We start from the raw sequence: 20,188 nt of genomic DNA, 5'->3' as shown, positions 1-20,188 counted from the left end.
TGGGTATAGTGATTACCAATATTTACAACTTTTAAAAATTCATAACTTTCTTGTTGTTTGTCCAATATTGTTCAAAGTTTCACCTATCAACTTGTCTGATTTTTCTCTTTCTTATAAAAACAAGTTTTTATTTGGGTTGTATTCCCCTTTAATCTCTATATTAGTTTTGGCATACTGTTAATTATCAATACTGAATAAATAAGTGGTTTCAAACTTGACTTTGTTGATAATAATAATTACTTCTTATTAAGCACTTTTTCAAAAGTTACAAAGCACGAATTGACTTTTTTTTTTAGGAGTCAATAGTGGTTGGCTGATTGCAATTTGGTTCACTGTTTTCAAACGCTGCCAATACAGGATCGAGGACAAACTATGTTCTACCATGTGAAGACGATGATAATGCGAAAATGACAGATATGTCTGTCTAGTTGTAGATTACATACCATCATGATATTAGGCTGTACCATCATAGGGGCCATATGGCTCATGTCTCCTATGACTGAAGCATTCTGTGGCGTCAGAAGTAGCGGTTAAGAGTGGGAGAGATAGGACTATGATTGATTACATTGGTAAATATAAGAAACTATAACCGTCACCAGGCATGCTTTATAGCGAATGAAAAAATTGCACGAAGATTTCCAGCTGCATGCGGGTTGTTATGAATATAATGCACAGTTCATGTGTGAGTGATAATGCAGCACACTCAACGGTATTTCCTACTATGCACAAAAAGCATGAGGCGCTTGCGCCAAGTACTTGTGTGTAATATTTTGAACATCCCAGCTGCGTGCGTCAGCACTAACATCATAATTTAATCCTGTGCATTATTTGTTTCATTAAAAAGGGGTTAGCAGTATGAATTTGTAATGAATTTTTGTAAAAAAAAAAGAAATATATATATATATATATATATTTCTTCGGATTCCATAGACAAAGAGAACACATGTAATACATTGGAGCGTAAGAATAACTTCAAAGCTACAATTAATTCTTGAAGAAACAGTGACATGGTGTTTCAACCATTAAATTCATGCGGATTGTCGTATTGTCGCTCATACATGTAAATCCCCCAAAATAAGAGGCTTTACAATTACATCTACATGTAGGTAAACATCAAAGGAGCATAATTTTCAATGCAAGCCAGAGGGTTTAGAAACACAAGGAATTGCAACAATGCAGTACTTTGGGGGAAAAGGGAAGAAACGTGTTAAGACAAGAGGGTTACAAGTGTTCTTTAGAAGTATAAAGACACCAGCAAGAAGCATACACTACAGAATATATTTCTACAATGCTTTTGAGTTTTGGGAAAGTTTTTTAATTTTTTTTTTGTAAATTGCTGAAAGGCACCGTATGTTGAATTACCATTTGCTCTGTATCTTCGCTTCTTTCTTCAGGCTACGATGATAACAATATGATAATGAAGAATAAAATAATGAGATTTAATGAAGCATATCAACTGAATGAATGTGTTTATAGAAGCATTTTCCATAAAGTCTCAGGGGTGGAATATATGAATGACTGCATCCAGGCTTACACAGAGTAAAATTCATTAGCATGGAATGGAAAGGCAAGAAAAGGAAAACAAAGAAAAACAAATTAGAAAAAAAGTAGGTACATTATATACATGTACATCAATGACAGCAGAAGTGCAGTGATTTTATGTTGCAAACTGAATGCATAAAAATAAAAGTATTAAAATGAAATAAATGAGGTGCACAAAGAGGGGGGAAATGTGTAAATATTGATGCTGTAAAATATCATATTGGTGATATTAGTGGAGGGGGTGGCAAACATAAATCAAATTCTGTTACAATTTCACATTTTATTTATTTATTTATTTATTATTATTATTATTTTTATTTTTTTTTATTATTCTTTTATTTACTGTGGAGAGGAAAAATAGCAATTCCTTCCTAAATATAGTAAATTCAGGAGAGGGGTAATCTTCTTCCTATTTTATGCAAAAGAAGTATACTGAGTGCTTATTTTCATATTAGATACTACACCTTATTTTCCCTCTTTTTTCATTATACATGATACCTGAAAGATCATTTCCAAAAATATCAGATATATATAATCTATTAACAAAATAAAATACAAATATCCAACTGCAACTCTGCACCAGATTATGAATAAAAAGAATAAAAGCAAATATATATCAAAAACATATTGTGAAAAGATAAGACAGACAGAATCAAAATAAGATATTCATGGGTTAAGAAAAACCCAAGCCCAGTCCACCAGTAGAGTAGATGACATTTTATCATCTGACAGCTTTACTTGGTTTTCATTGGCTGAGAAGCACAGGTGTCTGACTGTTACTATAGTAACTGTCAGATAAGCAGAGCTTGCTGGGTAAAACATGGGACAAGTCAGTTCAGGAGACACTACCCTGCTAGCACCCATTACAAAAAAAAAAGTGTAAAAGATCAAAGCAAAGTGGAGCAATCAGAGAGGAGATATGAATGATAATATCAATTTTCTCACCAAAAAGCTAGAATTTAATTTTGAAACATGGTTTGCATTATTTCAGGTGAAAAAGATGCAATATCCTTGCAGGCAGATGATAGGCATGCTAGGAGAAAGAGAATGATAACAAAAGATGCAATTCATCATGTCAGTAGCACCACCAAGAAGCTCAAAAGGATGTGGATTGCCAGGTCAGCAGAGAAGATCAAAGACGGAAGGTATCACAGCAAACCTGTCACCAAGACGCTAAAAATGTGGAGCTAAAATCAAGAGGTATTAAACTGATGCAGATAACATGCCAGCGGAGATCAATCAAAGACAGAAGCCATCATAGCTAGACCATTTAATACCAAGAAGATAAAAAAACATGGAGCTATAATGAAAAGCTTGAAAAGGGTTTGATAAAACCAAGAGGTTACTGATTCAGATGACATGCCAGCAGAGAAGATCGATCAAATACGGAAGTCATCATAGCTAGACCATTACCAAGAAGCTACTCCATTGGCTCTCTTTTATTAGATAAGCAGTTTTCAGCAGCTTCTTTTTGCCAAAAAATATGGACATTAGAAGCTTGTAAAAGGTTTTGTTTTACAAGAGATTACCAGATTTCAGATGACAAACCAGTAGAGAAGATCGATCATAGACAAATGTCGTCATAGCAAAACCATCACCAAGAAGCTGAAAAAAATTGTGGAGCCATAATGAGAAGTTTGAAAAGGGTTTTGTTTTAACAAGAGATTAACAGATTTCAGATGACAAACCAGTAGAGAAGATTGATCAAAGACAGTAGTCATCAGAGCAAGTCCATCACCAAGAAGCTTAAAAATGTGAAGCTAAAATATAATGAGAAAGAAGGATGTTTAAACATGGATTGCTAGAATTTAATGGGAAGACTGATGTTGTTGAATGAGCACGTCAGCAGAGAAGATCAAAGACGGAAGGTATCACAGCAAACCCGATACAAGAACCTAAAAAATGTGGAGCTAAAATCAAGAGGTAACTGATGTAGATGACATGCCAGCAGGCAAGATTGATCAAACACAGAAGTCATCATAGCTAGACCATTTAATACCAAGAAGATAAAAAAAATATGGAGCTATAAGCTTGATAGGGGTTTGTTAAAATCTAGAGGTTACTGATTCAGATGACATGCCAGCAGAGAAGATCGATCAAAGATGGAAGTCATAGCTAGACCATTCCCAAGAAGCTAAAAAAACATGTGGAGCTATAATGAGAAGCTTTTGTTAAAAGGGGTTTGTTAAAATCAAGAGGTTACTGATTCAGATGACATGCCATCACAAAAGATCAATCAAAGATGGAAGTCATCATAGCTAGACCATTCCCAAGAAGCTAAAAAAACATGTGGAGCTATAATGAGAAGCTTCAACGGGGTTTGATAAAATCAAGACATTACTGATTCAGATGACATGCCAGCACAAAAGATCGATCAAAGATGGAAGTCATCATAGCTAGACCATTCCCAAGAAGCTATAAAAAAAATGTGGAGCTAACATGAGAAGCTTCAAAGGGGTTTGAATAAAATCAAGAGGTTACTGATTCAGATGACATGCCATCACAAAAGATCGATCAAAGGATGGAAGTCATCATAGCTAGACCATTCCCAAGAAGCTATAAAAAAAAATTTGGAGCTAACATGAGAAGCTTCAAAGGGGTTTGAATAAAATCAAGAGGTTACTGATTCAGATGACATGCCAGCAGAGAAGATCGATCAAAGATGGAAGTCATCATAGCTAGACCATTACCAAGAAGCTAAAAAATATGGACATTAGAAGCTCGTAAAGGTTTTGTTTTACAAGAGATTAACAGATTTCAGATGACAAGCCAGTAGAGAAGATCGATCATATACAAATGTCGTCATAGCAAAACCATCACCAAAAAGCTGAAAAAAATTGTGGAGCCATAATGAGAAGTTTGAAAAGGGTTTTGTTTTAACAAGAGATTAACAGATTTCAGATGACAAACCAGTAGAGAAGATTGATCAAAGACAGTAGTCATCAGAGCAAGTCCATCATCAAGAAGCTTAAAAATGTGAAGCTAAAATATAACGAGAAAGAAGGATGTTTAAACATGGATTGCTAGAATTTAATGGGAAGACTGATGTTGTTGAATGAGCACGTCAGCAGAGAAGATCAAAGACGGAAGGTATCACAGCAAACCCGATACCAAGAACCTAAAAAATGTGGAGCTTTAATCAAGAGGTAACTGATGTAGATGACATGCCAGCAGGCAAGATTGATCAAATACGGAAGTCATCATAGCTAGACCATTACCAAGAAGCTATAAAAAAAAATGTGGAGCTAACATGAGAAGCTTCAAAGGGGTTTGAATAAAATCAAGAGGTTACTGATTCAGATGACATGCCATCACAAAAGATCGATCAAAGGATGAAAGTCATCATAGCTAGACCATTCCCAAGAAGCTAAAAACACATGTGGAGCTAACATGAGAAGCTTCAAAGGGGTTTGAATAAAATCAAGAGGTTACTGATTCAGATGACATGCCAGCACAAAAGATCGATCAAAGGATGAAAGTCATTATAGCTAGACCATTCCCAAGAAGCTAAAAACACATGTGGAGCTAACATGAGAAGCTTCAAAGGGGTTTGAATAAAATCAAGAGGTTACTGATTCAGATGACATGCCATCACAAAAGATCGATCAAAGGATGGAAGTCATCATAGCTAGACCATTCCCAAGAAGCTAAAAAAACATGTGGAGCTATAATGAGAAGCTTCAACGGGGTTTGATAAAATCAAGACATTACTGATTCAGATGACATGCCATCACAAAAGATCGATCAAAGGATGGAAGTCATCATAGCTAGACCAATACCAAGAAGCTGAAAAAATGTAAAAAGTTATGAGAAGCTTGAAAAGGGTTTGTTAAAATCTAGAGGTTACTGATTCAGAAGACATGCCAGCACAAAATATGGATCATAGATGAAAGTTGTCATAGCTAGACCAATACCAAGAAGCTGAAAAAATGTAAAAGTTATAATGAGAAGCTTGAAAAGGGTTTGTTAAAATCAAGAGATTAACAGATTTCAGATGACAAGCCAGTAAAGAAGATCGATCATAGACAAATGTCATAGCAAGACCATCACCAAGAAGCTGAAAAAAAAATTGTGGAGCCATAATGAGAAGCTCAAAAAAGGTTTTATTTAACAAGAGATTAACAGATTTCAGATGACAAACCAGTAGAAAAGATTGATCAAAGACAGTAGTCATCAAAGCAAGTCCATCACCAAGAGGCTTAAAAATGTGAGGCTAAAATAAAATGAGAAGCTTATAATAGGTTTGCATTCAGAGATTAAATGTACTAATTCAGAGTGCATTTCAGCATAAATACAAGACATCACTCCAAATCCCATCACCGAAAGATATTCAACACATTGCCTACAGAAACCTGATGGAACCCAAACAAATTGCAGTTTAGCAGTTGACGGGTTAAAACAGGAGTGCATTATTAAACAAGCAGTTGTTCCACTGGGCATGCCAGACGAAGATCTTACCCCTGAATAGTACATATACTGGGCTGGTTGGTCGGAGGGCATTACACCCCCTGACATAGCGACAGGAGGCATTCCACCCATCGGCATTGGCTGAGGCTGCTGCATTGGCAATGCCTGCGAGTGAACTTGTGCGTCCGGTATATTCGGTTGCTGCACATCCAAGTCTAATGACTGGAACATTGTAAAATGGGAGGGCATAAAAATGAAAGGGTACAACAAAGAAATGAAAGTACATGTAAGGGAGGCTACAGCAGTGAAGGAGTCAATTTATTTCCTAAGGGCTGAAAAGGGTCCTAAAAACTGAAAATATATTTGATCCACACCAATCTTAAATACACATACAGGAGCTTATACGGGATACCAACCATATATGTATGACAACATAACAAGAAATGACATTAACATCAGGCCTGCAGGTTTTTCAGAAAGATGTGTATGAATTTGTAGATTTCAAGAAAACTTGCTGCCCCAAATAGTTTTGTTGTTCATATTTTATATAATTTTGAAAAACGTATAAATATGTGGGGGTTTTTCTGACTAGGCAATTTAGGGTTAATCCAGGGGGGGGGGGGGAGGCACTAAAAAAATCAAAGAAAAAAAAACACATTCCCCTCATATAAATGAAAATTTACATTTCAAGCATATACAGATAAGCACTTGGGGGTTACTGTAAAAAATATGTAAGATGCACCAGAGTATTTGAAAGTTAACACAAATATAACATCAGAGATGCCAACTTTTGGAAATCAGAATTAGGGAGGATTTGCAACCGACACCAAATTATGTGCGCGTAGCGCACATCTCGAGCGCGGAGCGCTCGACCCTTGCGGCCGGGGTCGAGGGCCCGCCTTAGGGCCCTGGAAGCTCTGGGTTTCTAGATGCTCTCTGGTGCAATCTGACCCTTATTTTGGAGCATTTCACATGTTTTTAAAAAAACATTGTTCCCACTTTTTTGACATAAAAATAAAAATATCAAATACCCCGGTATGCATTTTTACATGTAAAAAAAATGAGGGGACAATAGAAGAAAAGTACCTGTTCAACTATAATAATGAGGAATTATCCTCTTTATTATTATTAAAGCGCGGGTAACGTCTTCCTCCTCGCTGGTCCCTTGCTTGGTGAAATAAGTGAACAGGGTACTAGTGGAGCTCGAAGATCTCGTCTTCGCAATGTCCGTATGCCGTTTGCTCCCTACGTGCTTCCGAATATCATCACGACCTCCGTGCTCAACTTTAAATTTAATGTCCACGCTGCAAATTGTGCAAAATGCATGGTAGATTCCTCTTTCCGAATACACGGGTACTGGAGACTGTATTCAGTCTTATACTTCTGAGACCATTTCTTGGTCTTTTTTTGTTGATTTTCCGCCATTTCGTGTCAATATCGACCCATCAATACGCCGAAATCACACACCGATATTCCATCGCACGACTCGACAAATCCAGCGGCCGCGAGCGCACACGCCTTGCGAAGCTAGCCGGGCCTACCGGCCTGGTGCACAGTGGATTCCCGTTGGGCATATCACATGCACCAGCTTTTCGCTGCTCCTTATTTGTCTGCCTTTCACACAGAATTTAGTAGCAGCGAAACGTAATGGAGTTACTACATGCTAAAGTCAGCAGACGATACATTTTCTTCCAATCCAATTTGATCAATGCAAAAAAAATCGTAATTTCGGGAGGATAAGGATGGTAATCGTAAGGGCGGGAGTTGGGATGAATTTTCGGGAGCCTCCCGATGAAATCGGGAGGGTTGGCATCTCTGTAACATGGGCACAAACTTACACATTCCGATGGGAGATCAATTGAGGAAATACATTAAGGTTCAGCTAATTGGATGAAAACGCAAGAGAACTGAAGGCCTAAAAGGTGGACTTTATAGGTACATACAACTTAAATTCACAAATTGTTTCTGTTTCACATATCTGCAATCAATCCCTGACTTTGTAACCTTAAACTAATAGAAATTAAGACATGCTTTGATTTTTGCAAATTTTATTTTCATAATTTAATTAATTCATTCAGCAATGATCCACTTGCGCCACATTACCAATTACAGTGAGCATATATATAATTCACTATGAGAGGGGAAATATCATATTCAATATATTCAAGGAACTACAACATGCATACAAGGTGTCTCAACAAAAGCATATATCTAGTATCGACAAGAAGAATCCGTTTCAACACAAAATGACAATCCAGACTAATGGCAATGGTGGTACAGGTATGTAGGACTTGACAACAGGATCAGGGGCCCGTTTCATAAAGCTGTTCGTAAGTTAAGAGCGACTTTAAGAACGACTGGTGATCCTTTCTTTCGCGCTAAACCATCGTCTATGGCATGTATGGTGTATACCATTTACCAAAAGAAAGGATCACCAGTCGTTCTTAAAGTCGCTCTTATCTTACGAGCAGCTTTATAAAACACCCACCAGGGACGATACCACCTACCATTTGAAGCGGGTGAAATGAAAGAAGATGCTGTGGCAGCAAACGATTGCGAGAAGGAGGCAAGAGCAAAGGAGAGATCACAATAAAGACATTAGGTAAACTAATCTAGAAAACTATCAAAGACTTTTTCTTTCATTGTGTGATTGTGTCTACAGCAGTGAACTGGGAAAGGGGGAATTTGTGAGATGTTAAGAACTGACTAGATTCTATTTTCTATCTTTGAGCAACTACTGAATAGAAGACACACTTTCAAAATGAAGTCTTATGGGGCATTTGTCAACTCATTTATCTCACTTTTGGGAAGCATTTCATGAAAGAAATCACCAATGACTATTGTTATAAGCTACAAAAATCCGTGCATCTGATTGGCCCAGAGCACATTTGTCAGTAAAAATGATCATTTGTTTCATGAAACTCCTTCCTGATGCTGCCTAATCTGCACTTAAACCACTGGGCCCACTACCTGAGATTACTTGTGCTGTGATCGACAGAAAATATGCATCACTAAAATCAAATCATGTTTGACTGGTAATGCAAGAAGAGATAATTCGTTATCCGTCACTACTTCATATGAATAGGTTTATGCAGTACTATTACATCAGATGAGGAATGAACTTAAAATATCTCAATGAAAAGACTGTATGATGAGATGGCAGAAAAACTGTAATGAAAAACCAAAACGGAAATGGACTACAAGAAGCCTACATAAATTACAAGAATTTTTCTTGAGAAGAAAAGTAGGTACTCTCAATTTCAACATGTAGTGTAGACCTTTCTAACCACAAAAAAAAAAAATAGCAGATGGTGAAATCAAGGAAGCATTTCATGAAACATATAGTCAGTTGCTTTCATTATAAGCTACTGAAATCCTTGCATTTGATTGGCTCGGAGCAAACTTGTCAGAGATGCTTCATGAAACCCACCCCTGAATCGGAAGGCAACAAACCTGCTGTGGTTGCAACATGCCCATGCTGGTGAGTTGCGGCTGCATCATGGGTTGCTGCGTTGGTTGCTGGGCTGTCATGAGTGGCTGCTGGGGCATCATCATGGGCTGTTGTGGCTGCATGACGTTGCTGCCTGATGATGGTCGCAACGGTGCATCCAAGCTGAGGAGACTGAGGTTGCTCTGTAGTGTGGTTGTGCTCTGGGTCTGTTGGGTCACGGTCTGCGATACCTGGACCTTCTGGAAGTCGCCGAACGATGAATCGGCACTGTCATAATAGGCACAACGGAGGAGAGTGTAAAACAATCCAGTGGAATATGGATGGCAAAATTTCGTTATAAATATACAGTGGTAAAAAATCCTAAACAAACCAAATATCTTGATTTAACTATAACCTTCACTAACAATCCACCAGGGGCCTGTTACTTAAAACTTTTGCCATAAAAAAAAGTTTTTTAATGTGTAATTTTCAATGGCATAATTTTGTTTGCCAAAATTTTTTTTATGGCAAAAGTTTTATGCAACAGGCCCAAGGGGAACATTTCAACAACAATTTTTGTCCGACAAGTTGTCAGATCTGACAACTTTCCTTCATTCTGATTGGCTGAGAAGCACTGTTAATATGGTATCTGTTGGCCAAAACAGGACTTGTCGCATAAAACGTCTGACAAGTTCTTTCATGAAATGCTCGCCATGCCCTTCGTAATGTAAAAAAAATGAGTGAAAAGCATGACTGCAAGAGCACTGTTCCTAAGGGGCTCCATCCTTTAGACAGAAAGCAAAAATGTGGAAAGGGATTCCTTTGAGTACTATCTAGTCATTTAAACAAAACATTAACTAATTAATTTTCCCCAAAATTTGATAAACGTGGATTTATCATCCCAGTACCGATGAAAACAAGATGATAAATGATGCCCTGTCATCTGAGAATGGCTTTCATTTTTGTTCAAAACTGAGGATGAACCCGAAGCTAGCAAAACCAAATGTTGATAGTCTGGCTAGAAAGATTTCATCTGTGACTTTGATGGTCTAGGTTAATCTTAAGGGCATAGGATGAGTTATTTGTGACAGGGTGCCCAACAAGAAGATATTAGTGACTCACCTTGGTTGTGCGGCTGAAGCCGGAGTGCCCTTGAAACTTGAGAAATCAGCAAAATCAGTGCTTGCTGCTGCAGGTGGCTTGGCACTGGGAGTGTCACCTCTGGGATTGAAGTCCCCAAGGCTTTCGTTCGCTGCTGCTGATGAGAAATCTGCAAACTGACCTGAGCGTGGAGATGACGGTGCAGCGGAATTTGTGATGGGGGCTGCCGAGACAGTGATGCCGGAATCAAAGAGGTCGGTTACTAAGTCATTTGAGGAATTCTGTTGTACAAAGATGAGGGAAAAGCAATGTACCGAAATTAGAACCAAATCTACTGAATAGGATGTCGGTGATTATTATGGACAACTGTTATAAGCTACTGAAATTCTTGCATCTGATTGGCTGAGAGCATATTATACAGTCAAAATGACTGACCAGGCACTTCGTGAAATACTCCCCATGTCGTCTCTGGGGCTTGTTGCACAAATATTTGCAATCTAATGCAACTTGATATTCAACCTGGGAGAAGGGAGCATTTGGGGCTTTGTAAGCATTATTTTGTAAACATTCTTGCAGCAATGGGTACCAGTGTAATATTACTAGTACATATAATGCACACACATGCTGCATTCCCCATACAAAATCTTCATAGTACTTCAACTATACCCTTGGCCAGCTTAACTATCAATTTTGCTGTTCATAGGCATTCCAGAAATTTCCTTCAGGTATAGTTGTAGACATTGACATCTCAGTAGTGTGTGGAAAATAGATCAATGTTTGTCGAAGGACATGAACGTTAGCAAAATTCAACATGAAATTAAGCCTAGGATGTGATCCCTTGTAAACCATGGCAGCAATGAATTCAATTGGATATCTAAAACCTAAGCTAATAATCCTTGCTGATATACAGTGCAGCACTTATTAGAATCACATGAGCGCACATATCATTTGAAGCCTCTTTGGGTTGACCTTCTACGAACATTAATCAGTGAGTAGATGGGCATGTAAAGGTATTCATGCATAAATAGTCTAATAGATTAATGTTTACCAAAGAAACACAAATACAATGCATCTGCAATTAATGCAGTGAGCAATGCATTAAATGTTTTTTGTTTTCTCCCTTTTGTCACTAGTATGTTGATTATAAATCATTACAAAATTGTATTTAAAGGACAAGTCCACCCTAACAAAAAGTTGTTTTGGATAAAAAGAAAAAATCTAACAAGCAAAACACTGAAAATTTGACCAAAATCGGATGTAAAATAAGAAAGTTATGGCCTTTTAAAGTTCTGCTTAATTTCACAAAACAGTTATATTCATGCACATCCTGGTTGGTATGCAAATGAGGAAACTGATGACATCATCCACTCACTATTTCTTTGATATTTTATTATATGAAATATTCTAATTTTCTCCTCATTGTCAAGTGAAGCAACAATTAATTCCTCCTCAACATGTGGAATTAGCATTGTTCAATACTATTTGGTTCAGCCAAGTTGGTCCTTCTTGTCAAATATGTAAAAAATGAAATATTATATAATTCAAACAATAAAAAACAAAATAATGAGTGAAGCAGGGCGCGACAAACCCGCTTGCCCGGGGCAAGTGAAAATGACGTGCGGGCAAGCATTTCTCAAAGTCAATTCCCCGATCGGGCAAGTGGTTGTTTTGGAAAAAAAATATCAGTAGACCCTCTAAATTTCAATACCTTTTGGATAATCACAACTATCTCTCATATTTTGTCAAACCAGTAAAAAAAAACAATGGAAAATGATGTAAAATCAGCGCCATTTACCAATAATTTGTCGCCAGGTACCTCATTCGAAAAACCGTGCCATCGCAGCTTACGTTCTATGTGTGCAATGACTGCGCATGCGCTACTATCTTGCGCAATTTGCTGATGCAAAAACAAAAAAAACAACCAAAAGTGGCTAAAATTTCACACTTTGCAAAAATCCATTAAATGGCCATCTATTTTCCATATTACCTTCAAATTGTTTTGATTTAGTTGGAAACAACCGAAAAAATGAAGAATATTCAGCTCTTTCTTGACTCAGATTTATGATGTTACACTCGGTAAATGTTCTTTATTATTGTGGTCCCACATGTAGACTTTCATGGTGTTGACCAAAAACCCCATGAAAGTCTACATGTACATGCGGGACTAAAATAAAATAAAATATTGACCGAGTGTTTATTATCATTAAATGATGAAGAAAAGACAAGAGAGGTGAATATTCTTAATTGTCTTGATAGTTTCCAACTAATTAAAAAAGAATTCAAGTAAATATGGAAAATATATGACAATTTCATGGATTTAAAGATGCAAAATGTGAAATATTAGCCACTCCACTTTTGATTTTTTTTTTTACATCATAAAACGATCTTTTTCAGAGTCATTAAAGAGCTGAATATTTTTTACTGGCTTTCTTTATAGTTTCCAAGTAAATCAAAACATTTCTAAGGAAATATGGCAAAATAAAAAATTTTAGCAACTTTTGGTGAAGGTTTTTTTTTTAAACCTTAAATGCCCATTTATAAATAGCGAAAAGTTTTTTTTCAAAATAAACATAATGACTCCGGCCTACATTGCTGAAAATAAACTTTTAAATGTGTGTTCTTTTATACTGTACATGATTCTCAATTGTTATTTTGTATGACCTTTAAAAATCAGAGTAGTGCCGTCATAATAAAAAAATTATCAAACAAATTGGGCAAGCAGTTTTTTATATCGGGCAAGCAAATTGTTTCATCACTTGCCCGACAGTGACCAAGTGACGAAAAAAAAATTTGTAGAGGCCTGGTGAAGGACATCATTGACTGTCTCATTTGCATGTCACTGAATTGTGCATATCACTGTTTTGTGAAAAATAGCGAAACTTCAAAATGTCATAACTTTCTTATTTTACATCCGATTTTGATGAAATTTGCAGGGTTATGCTAGTTTGATTTTTCTCTAATTATTCAAATCAACATTTTTTTGGGTGGACTTGACCTTTAATCATGTCACCTTTAAACATTTCCCAAATTATGCTGAACAGAGCTTTCTATACAGTGAAAACATGTACCTGTGTATTAGGAACGGAATCTTCTGTTGCCTCTGCTGCGTACGATGCAGCAGCCCCTAGATCTAACCTCTTCCCTGACCGCTTTTTGGTCATCTTCGTTCTCCTCTCTGTCGTCGTTGTCGATGTTATCCTTTCCTCCTTCTCCTCTTCATCGTGGAATTCAAACCTGGAATTCTTTGGTTGTTGCTGCCTTGTTGAGGAGTCATCAGAGTCATCTCTACAAAGAAAAAAAAAGAGAGAGAAAAAAAAATGAAAATATTCAATTCCTGCAGCCACCCCTCCCTCAACAATCTCAGTGCTTCAGTAAATTCAAGACCATTGAAGGGCTATGACCTTGGATGCCCTTTGACTGACCTTGGATGCACTTCAACTGACCTTGATGACCCTCTCATTGGCCTTGAAAATTTGTTGTGCCCCTTTTTATTTTCTCCATTACAATATTAGTGCAATGATAATGGAATAAGCCCATACTAAGACTTTTTTAACTTTTCCCTTTTTATACTATACTTTTTAATATTCATTACTACCATTTCACTGTGTTTTTTTCTTTATTCTACAAAGAAATAATTTACATTCTTTGGAAAATAAAGTTAAAGAATGAAGAAACGATTTTTAAAAATTTACAAAACTTAGTAATACTTCTTCTGATCTTTCAGAAACTATTCAATAGAATTGGCTAACCCAAAATTTTATTAATTTTGGCCTGCAATTTTTTCCCCCGATTTTGGGGATGCGATTTGGCTGTGGTCATTTTCTTGATTTTTTTACAGGTCATGACAGACCAGTAAATCTAACTATTTCTGGCCCGACAGCAAATTCTACCGGTCTGGACCGTCGGAGTGTCGGCGCTGACCAAGGGAGAAATGGCCTTGCCCTTAAAATATAAAAAATTTAAGTCCTGTGATCTTCAAATTATCCATGAATTTCTTGTTCCATTTCAGCTCAGACACAAACAACAATTGAAGATTTTGATTGCCCTTCACAATATCAACGATCAAATACATGTATTGTAAAATTACAGAGTTGTCAAGACATGGAGGTGAATGGGGATTAGACATAGGCATTAGACATGTGTGCTGAAAACATGAATAGAATTAAACAGCCAAAGAGATACATGTACCATAAATGCCGTTGATACATGTATCATAAATGCTGTATAAATGTCTAAATAATGAGGTAAAAGAAATACATCAAATCAGTGACGTGTGTAGTATATTGTTCATCTTTATGAATAAGTGTACCAACTTTGATAAGAAAACAACATAAACTGCAAGAAGGGATTGGTTTATAAGCCATAGAAAAATGACTGCAATGTACATGCAGCGAAATAATCTATTAATTTACACACACTGTACTGAATTTTGTCATCCACCCACTTTACAATAGAAAAATAAACAAATCATCTGTGGAATTCGAAAATGGAATTTTGATTCAAGTCAAAAGCTTCATGATGTGTCCCATTAATCAGGTTTTGTTTTTAAATAAATAACATATTGGTTTGTTATATTTACACCCCTTCATATGTTACACAGTGCATCTAAAACCACAAAGCATGATGACACCGACTTCACATTCCATTACAACAGGAAGAGCATACAAACCAATAAGCTAAGGATGCACCCCATGTGCACACGTATAGGTTCAAAGTCCATGTTAGCACTGCATATCAAGTTGTTTTTACAATCACCTGCTAAACTTCCTAAACCTACGCCAGTGAATAGTCATTATTATTATGCCTAGGAGAAGCATCATGCACGTACATGTAAAGTCGTGAACTTTACAAACTATTCACCGAAGGGGCAACAAGTTCAGTTCAGGGCTAAGCATCATGCCAGTATTCTTACCATCCAGTCTAGCGTAGACTGGATGATAAGAATACCGGCATGAGGTTTATAGAGTTTAAACATGTAATATTTATATTATGTGAAAATTTGTATTTTTGTATGTACATGTAACAAATACAGTGCAGACTATACATGTATACTTTGTACAAAACGATATGAAGGGAAAAACGGATTCAAGTCCATACATGCCATCCAGATACAGTATTTTTAAATTAAATAGAGGGGAGGAATTCTCATTAAAATAAAATAGAATGATTAAAAAAATGATTAACAAGATATTCATACTCTGATTTTATTAGTCCAACATGTGTTCCTGAGTATTCCTTCCAACATGAACAATTTGACAATCAAATTTATGCATGTATAGTAAAAAAGTATTCTTTTCTACTTTTTAGTCTACAAAACTACAAAATAGATAATTTTTTAACAGCTTGTTATACTTATTGAACTAAAATATTTGAATTATTCTTAAAAATGAATGGTACAAAAATTAAATTTTATCTCTTGCTATTTCAAAGTTTCACTTCTAATTTATCCTGGGTATTTGTTTTCATTCTTAATTTATGGATGAAATAAAAGTAAAGGAAGAGCAACTGGTGGGTCTTTAATTTTAATTTCATACCCAGACAAGGGCAAAGTGGCATGTCTGTAAAAGAGTCCTGAAAAACTACATGAGCCCAAGAAATTCTCATTGGCTCGTATTCTGAAGTCGGGTTTAAGTTAGACCATGGTCTAACTCCGTGCTAAAATTATGGAAAGCCAAACATGTCAAAATTTTCCTTACATTGCATGTTTCTTATGCTTACTGTGCTCTTTCCTAACTCGTGAATGGTGAGGAAAGTTATTTATCTTTCCGAAACAGTTAAGAATGATATGAGCGAAAATGATATATTTATATTAATTATCGTAAGAGATTTATGCAACTATTGGCTGTCCATATTTAAACCACAACTTTAAACCACAGTTTAAATTAAACCCGACTTCAGAATACGGGCCATTGGGTCTATTTTGTGAATTATAGTAATACAATGTACATGGTACAAATTTTTGCTGGTGAGCACAGTGGGCTCAAGATAGCCCCCCCCCCCCCCAGTTGTTTTCATGTTCTCAAGGTATGTACATGTACCTTCTTGTCAAATTACTTTGTTTTAAAATGCTAATCAATTTAACCTCCTGGAAAATCTAATTACAAATATTCAAAAGCAAAAGAATAAGTAGGACATGTACAAATTTCCTTGATATAGTATTCATCCTGTTATTAACAAAACAAACATCTTAAAAAAAATAAAAAAATGCAGGTACGATATAAGTGTAGAGCTGACTACTGACCATTCATTTCAAATTTTTAATTTGAATAATTACTGGTATTTGCACTCTCATTAGCATGTACATGTAATAAGCTAACATATCATTTCCATTTATGGTACAAATGACAGACAAAATTACACAGAATAATTTTCCATTGGAACTATATTACCCTTTTTACACAGGATTTTCTTAACCCCGGACTATCGCTAACCCCGTACTATCCTTAACCCCGTACTATTTTTTTTCCTTTTTACACATGCCAAATTGTTATTGCTAACCCCGGATAAGGAATGCTTGCTTTTCACACACGAAACGCGCTAACCCCGGACTAGTGGTTTTTGTCGATCATTCGTAGTACTTCACTCGTACCATTTTACACACGCTACAATTTCCTTAACCCCGTACTATAGGTGGGGCCAAATTGCCATTTAGCCCCACCTATAGTACGGGGTTAAGCTTAGCCCACTTTCGTTTTACACTAGCGATCTTAACCCCGTACTATCGCTCTTAGCACCGCAATTGCTGGGATAACCCTGCTTTTTTGCAGGGCCAAATAATCCCGTACTAAAGGTGGGGTTAGCCCACTTTGCAAAAATGCTGTGTAAAAAGAAAGTGGGCTAAGCTTAACCCCGTACTATAGGTGGGGCTAAATGGCAATTTAGCCCCACCTATAGTACGGGGTTAAGGACATTTTAGCGTGTGTAAAAAGGGTATCTGATAAAAAAAATCATCTGATCTCTTAAAATAAATTCTGGTTGTGAATTTGAATTATGAAACATATTTGCGGGATTTTGGGAAATGCTTCTGATAATGCATTTAGGTCTCTATGTAAGACCAATTTAATTCTTTTTTTAAAATCAAAATACACAAAATCAGCTCGACCCTGCTAGGAGTCACATGCACACATACTTTTTTTTTAATGGCAGGGTATTGAAAATTGAAATAGAATCGTTTACAATTTAAAAAAAAAATCAATTACATGTACTTATTCTCAGATAATTTGCACATAACATTTTCATCTTTGAACAACAGCTAAGCTTTCACTTCAAATAGTACATGTATTTCCATAAGCATAATAATAATAATAATATGCAATTCTTGTATAGCGCATACCACATTATGAATAATGTCTCTATGCGCTTCCAAAGGACTTGGATATTGCATGCACGGAATGAAAAAAAATGTGAGAAAATAAACCAGACTGGTGTGCTTAACAGGTTTACAGCTGGGCTCCAGATGGCAAATGCCAGCTATACTCGTCAGCATTACCAGCATTTATTTAGTCTGGTTCTCTATGTACTGAATGCTGACACAGTCAACCTTTGTATATCCAATCTGAATTCTAACCACATAATTTTGCACAACTGAATCATATCATCAAAATACCTCTGCACTTGGTATTGGATAACAATGTTGTTTTTTATGTATAATTGAGCAAGTTTTGCTTTTAAATTTATTATTATTATTTTTTTAACATAAGAGATTTCCAGGGACCGAGTAAATTTTGTGTTTTTTTAACCTTGAAAAATAATTCGAGGGCCAACTTTGACACATATGGCAGATTCTACAGTAGCTTTCCCAATCCCTATGTTTTGATGAAAACATTGGATTGGAAGTGAAAAGATGCTTGATTCTTGCCGAATGCTGCTGCTGAATGAGGCTCAGAATTTTAAGATACCAGTGTTTTTTTTCTACCAGTAACCCATGATATAATATGGGGCTCGACCATGAAAGGTATGCTGGTACTCAGTGAAATTCATTTTCATTTTCTTATTGGTTTTTTTTTCTACCCCCCCCCCCCCTCCGATTTCCACTTCTGTAATCCATTTTTAGGGCTACTGTCCAGGGGATTCTATTAATTGATTCATAAGGTTAGAATATGCTTTATAATAAGGGCTTATGTATACACTGTGTATTCTTCAGGGCCCAGTCTTACAAATAATTGTGATTGATTCGATCAATCTCAAGTACATGTATATGGAAATCCATCAATGTCATAATTTTTTCTTCAGGAAGTTTGCTCAAGGTCCTTTGAAAACAAAGAGAAACATACTGAATTGTCAAGAAAATAGTGAATGTATGAATATACGTCATTTCTAGAAAATAATTTGAACAAACATGTATTTTACATGTTGACGTTGTGGTTTTCCATAGTTGACTGGGATCAATCGTAACTCTTCGTAAGACGGGCCCAAGGCCTCCTTCAAACATGTCTTTACTCATTAGCCATCCTAAAAAGAAAGCTTTTTAATTTTATCTCAATGATTTTAGCACTTATTAATGTGCATTTGATACAAGAACTGCAACTAAATGACATTGTAAAAAAAACTTTCATCTTCCATAAAAGTTATAAAAATAATAATAGTGCGCCTTGAAATAGATATTTTTAGATAGATGGCACAATATGAAATGATTATTATTTTATTATCATGTGCAGTAATATGTAGTCTGCATTTTCATTGTGAGTTAAATATATTTATGTCCATACTTTACAAAACAGACCTTCTAATTGGGGTTTGTATTTATTTTTCCTTCCATCAGATCAAGAATGCAAATGTTTTTTACAAAGAAGTCAGCAAAATAAGGAAACTAAAGAGAAAGAAACACCAGTATAATAAGCTATATTTTTCCTAACAATAGTCTTCAAATGATTGTAATTCACACAATAGGGCAATTCCATAAAATGATCAACCTGTTTGTACATCCGACCCCCATTTTTCTCAAGTTTTACTTCACTATATAAACTGACTGAGTCATGGTCCTTTGTGACTGTCAAAAGAACAAGAAATCAGAGACAGAAAATTTCATGAAGCTCCCACATATAGGGGGTCGAACGTACATATTTTATGGAATTGATCAAAACCATTCTAATCATTATCAATGCAAGACAAAGTTCTTATTCAACCTTGGTTCAGTTATTCACACAAATGTACCAAGAGTCATTAGTGCTACATGTACACTGTATGCAGAGCTGCCAAGTTGTATTTTGCATTTTCAGTATTCTTATCCCCCCAAATCAGTATTTTGACCAAAAAAATCAGTATTTTTACCGTGTGAGATAAATATTTTGTGTTTTTCCCAAAAAAAAGTGTATTTCATAATAAAATGCTTGGCGCACTCGCCTATCACGGCGCTCAAGCTGCATGCAAGCTAAAATGTGCACTGCTCTAGCAGATGAAAAAAAAAAAACATTGAAACTTGTGTATATCTCACCCTGGTTTTTAAAAAATGATTGAAAAAAAAACAAGTTACCTGAAATTACATTGATCTAATAACCATATTTGTGTACGTTTTATGAAACAAACTAATCATCAGCCCAACAAATTGAAGGATTTCAGTACCTTTTATTAAAGTTAACTAATATTTTCGCAAATTATTATCATGACAAGTTTTATGAAACTGAGAATAGAGCTGGATAGATCATGCAATCAGTGAAAAAAATTATCACATACATCCAAATCTAGACTATTCTCACACTATCATGCATG

General features: G+C 36.0%; 1 protein-coding gene across 4 annotated transcripts in view; it reads right to left on the bottom strand.

The window, feature by feature from the left end:
• LOC129272334 (clathrin interactor 1-like) overlaps positions 1–20,188 on the bottom strand; it is a 47,313-nt gene that overhangs the window by 12,493 nt on the left and 14,632 nt on the right. For 2 of the 4 annotated variants that reach the window (XM_064107977.1, XM_054909485.2), the window contains exons 6-10: positions 13,549–13,765; positions 10,502–10,761; positions 9,403–9,667; positions 6,001–6,171; positions 444–509 (exon numbers count right to left, since the gene is read on the bottom strand). In XM_064107977.1, the coding sequence (XP_063964047.1) occupies positions 444–509; positions 6,001–6,171; positions 9,403–9,667; positions 10,502–10,761; positions 13,549–13,765 (979 nt within the window). The remainder of the gene's footprint in view (positions 1–443; positions 510–6,000; positions 6,172–9,402; positions 9,668–10,501; positions 10,762–13,548; positions 13,766–20,188) is intronic. The other 2 variants (XM_054909488.2, XM_064107978.1) reach the window with 1 other exon arrangement.

Source organism: Lytechinus pictus, chromosome 12 (assembly GCF_037042905.1).
Source record: "Lytechinus pictus isolate F3 Inbred chromosome 12, Lp3.0, whole genome shotgun sequence".
Taxonomy (NCBI): domain Eukaryota; kingdom Metazoa; phylum Echinodermata; class Echinoidea; order Temnopleuroida; family Toxopneustidae; genus Lytechinus; species Lytechinus pictus.
The sequence above is the reverse complement of the archived record's forward strand: the minus strand, read 5'-3'. Positions and strand labels throughout refer to the sequence as shown.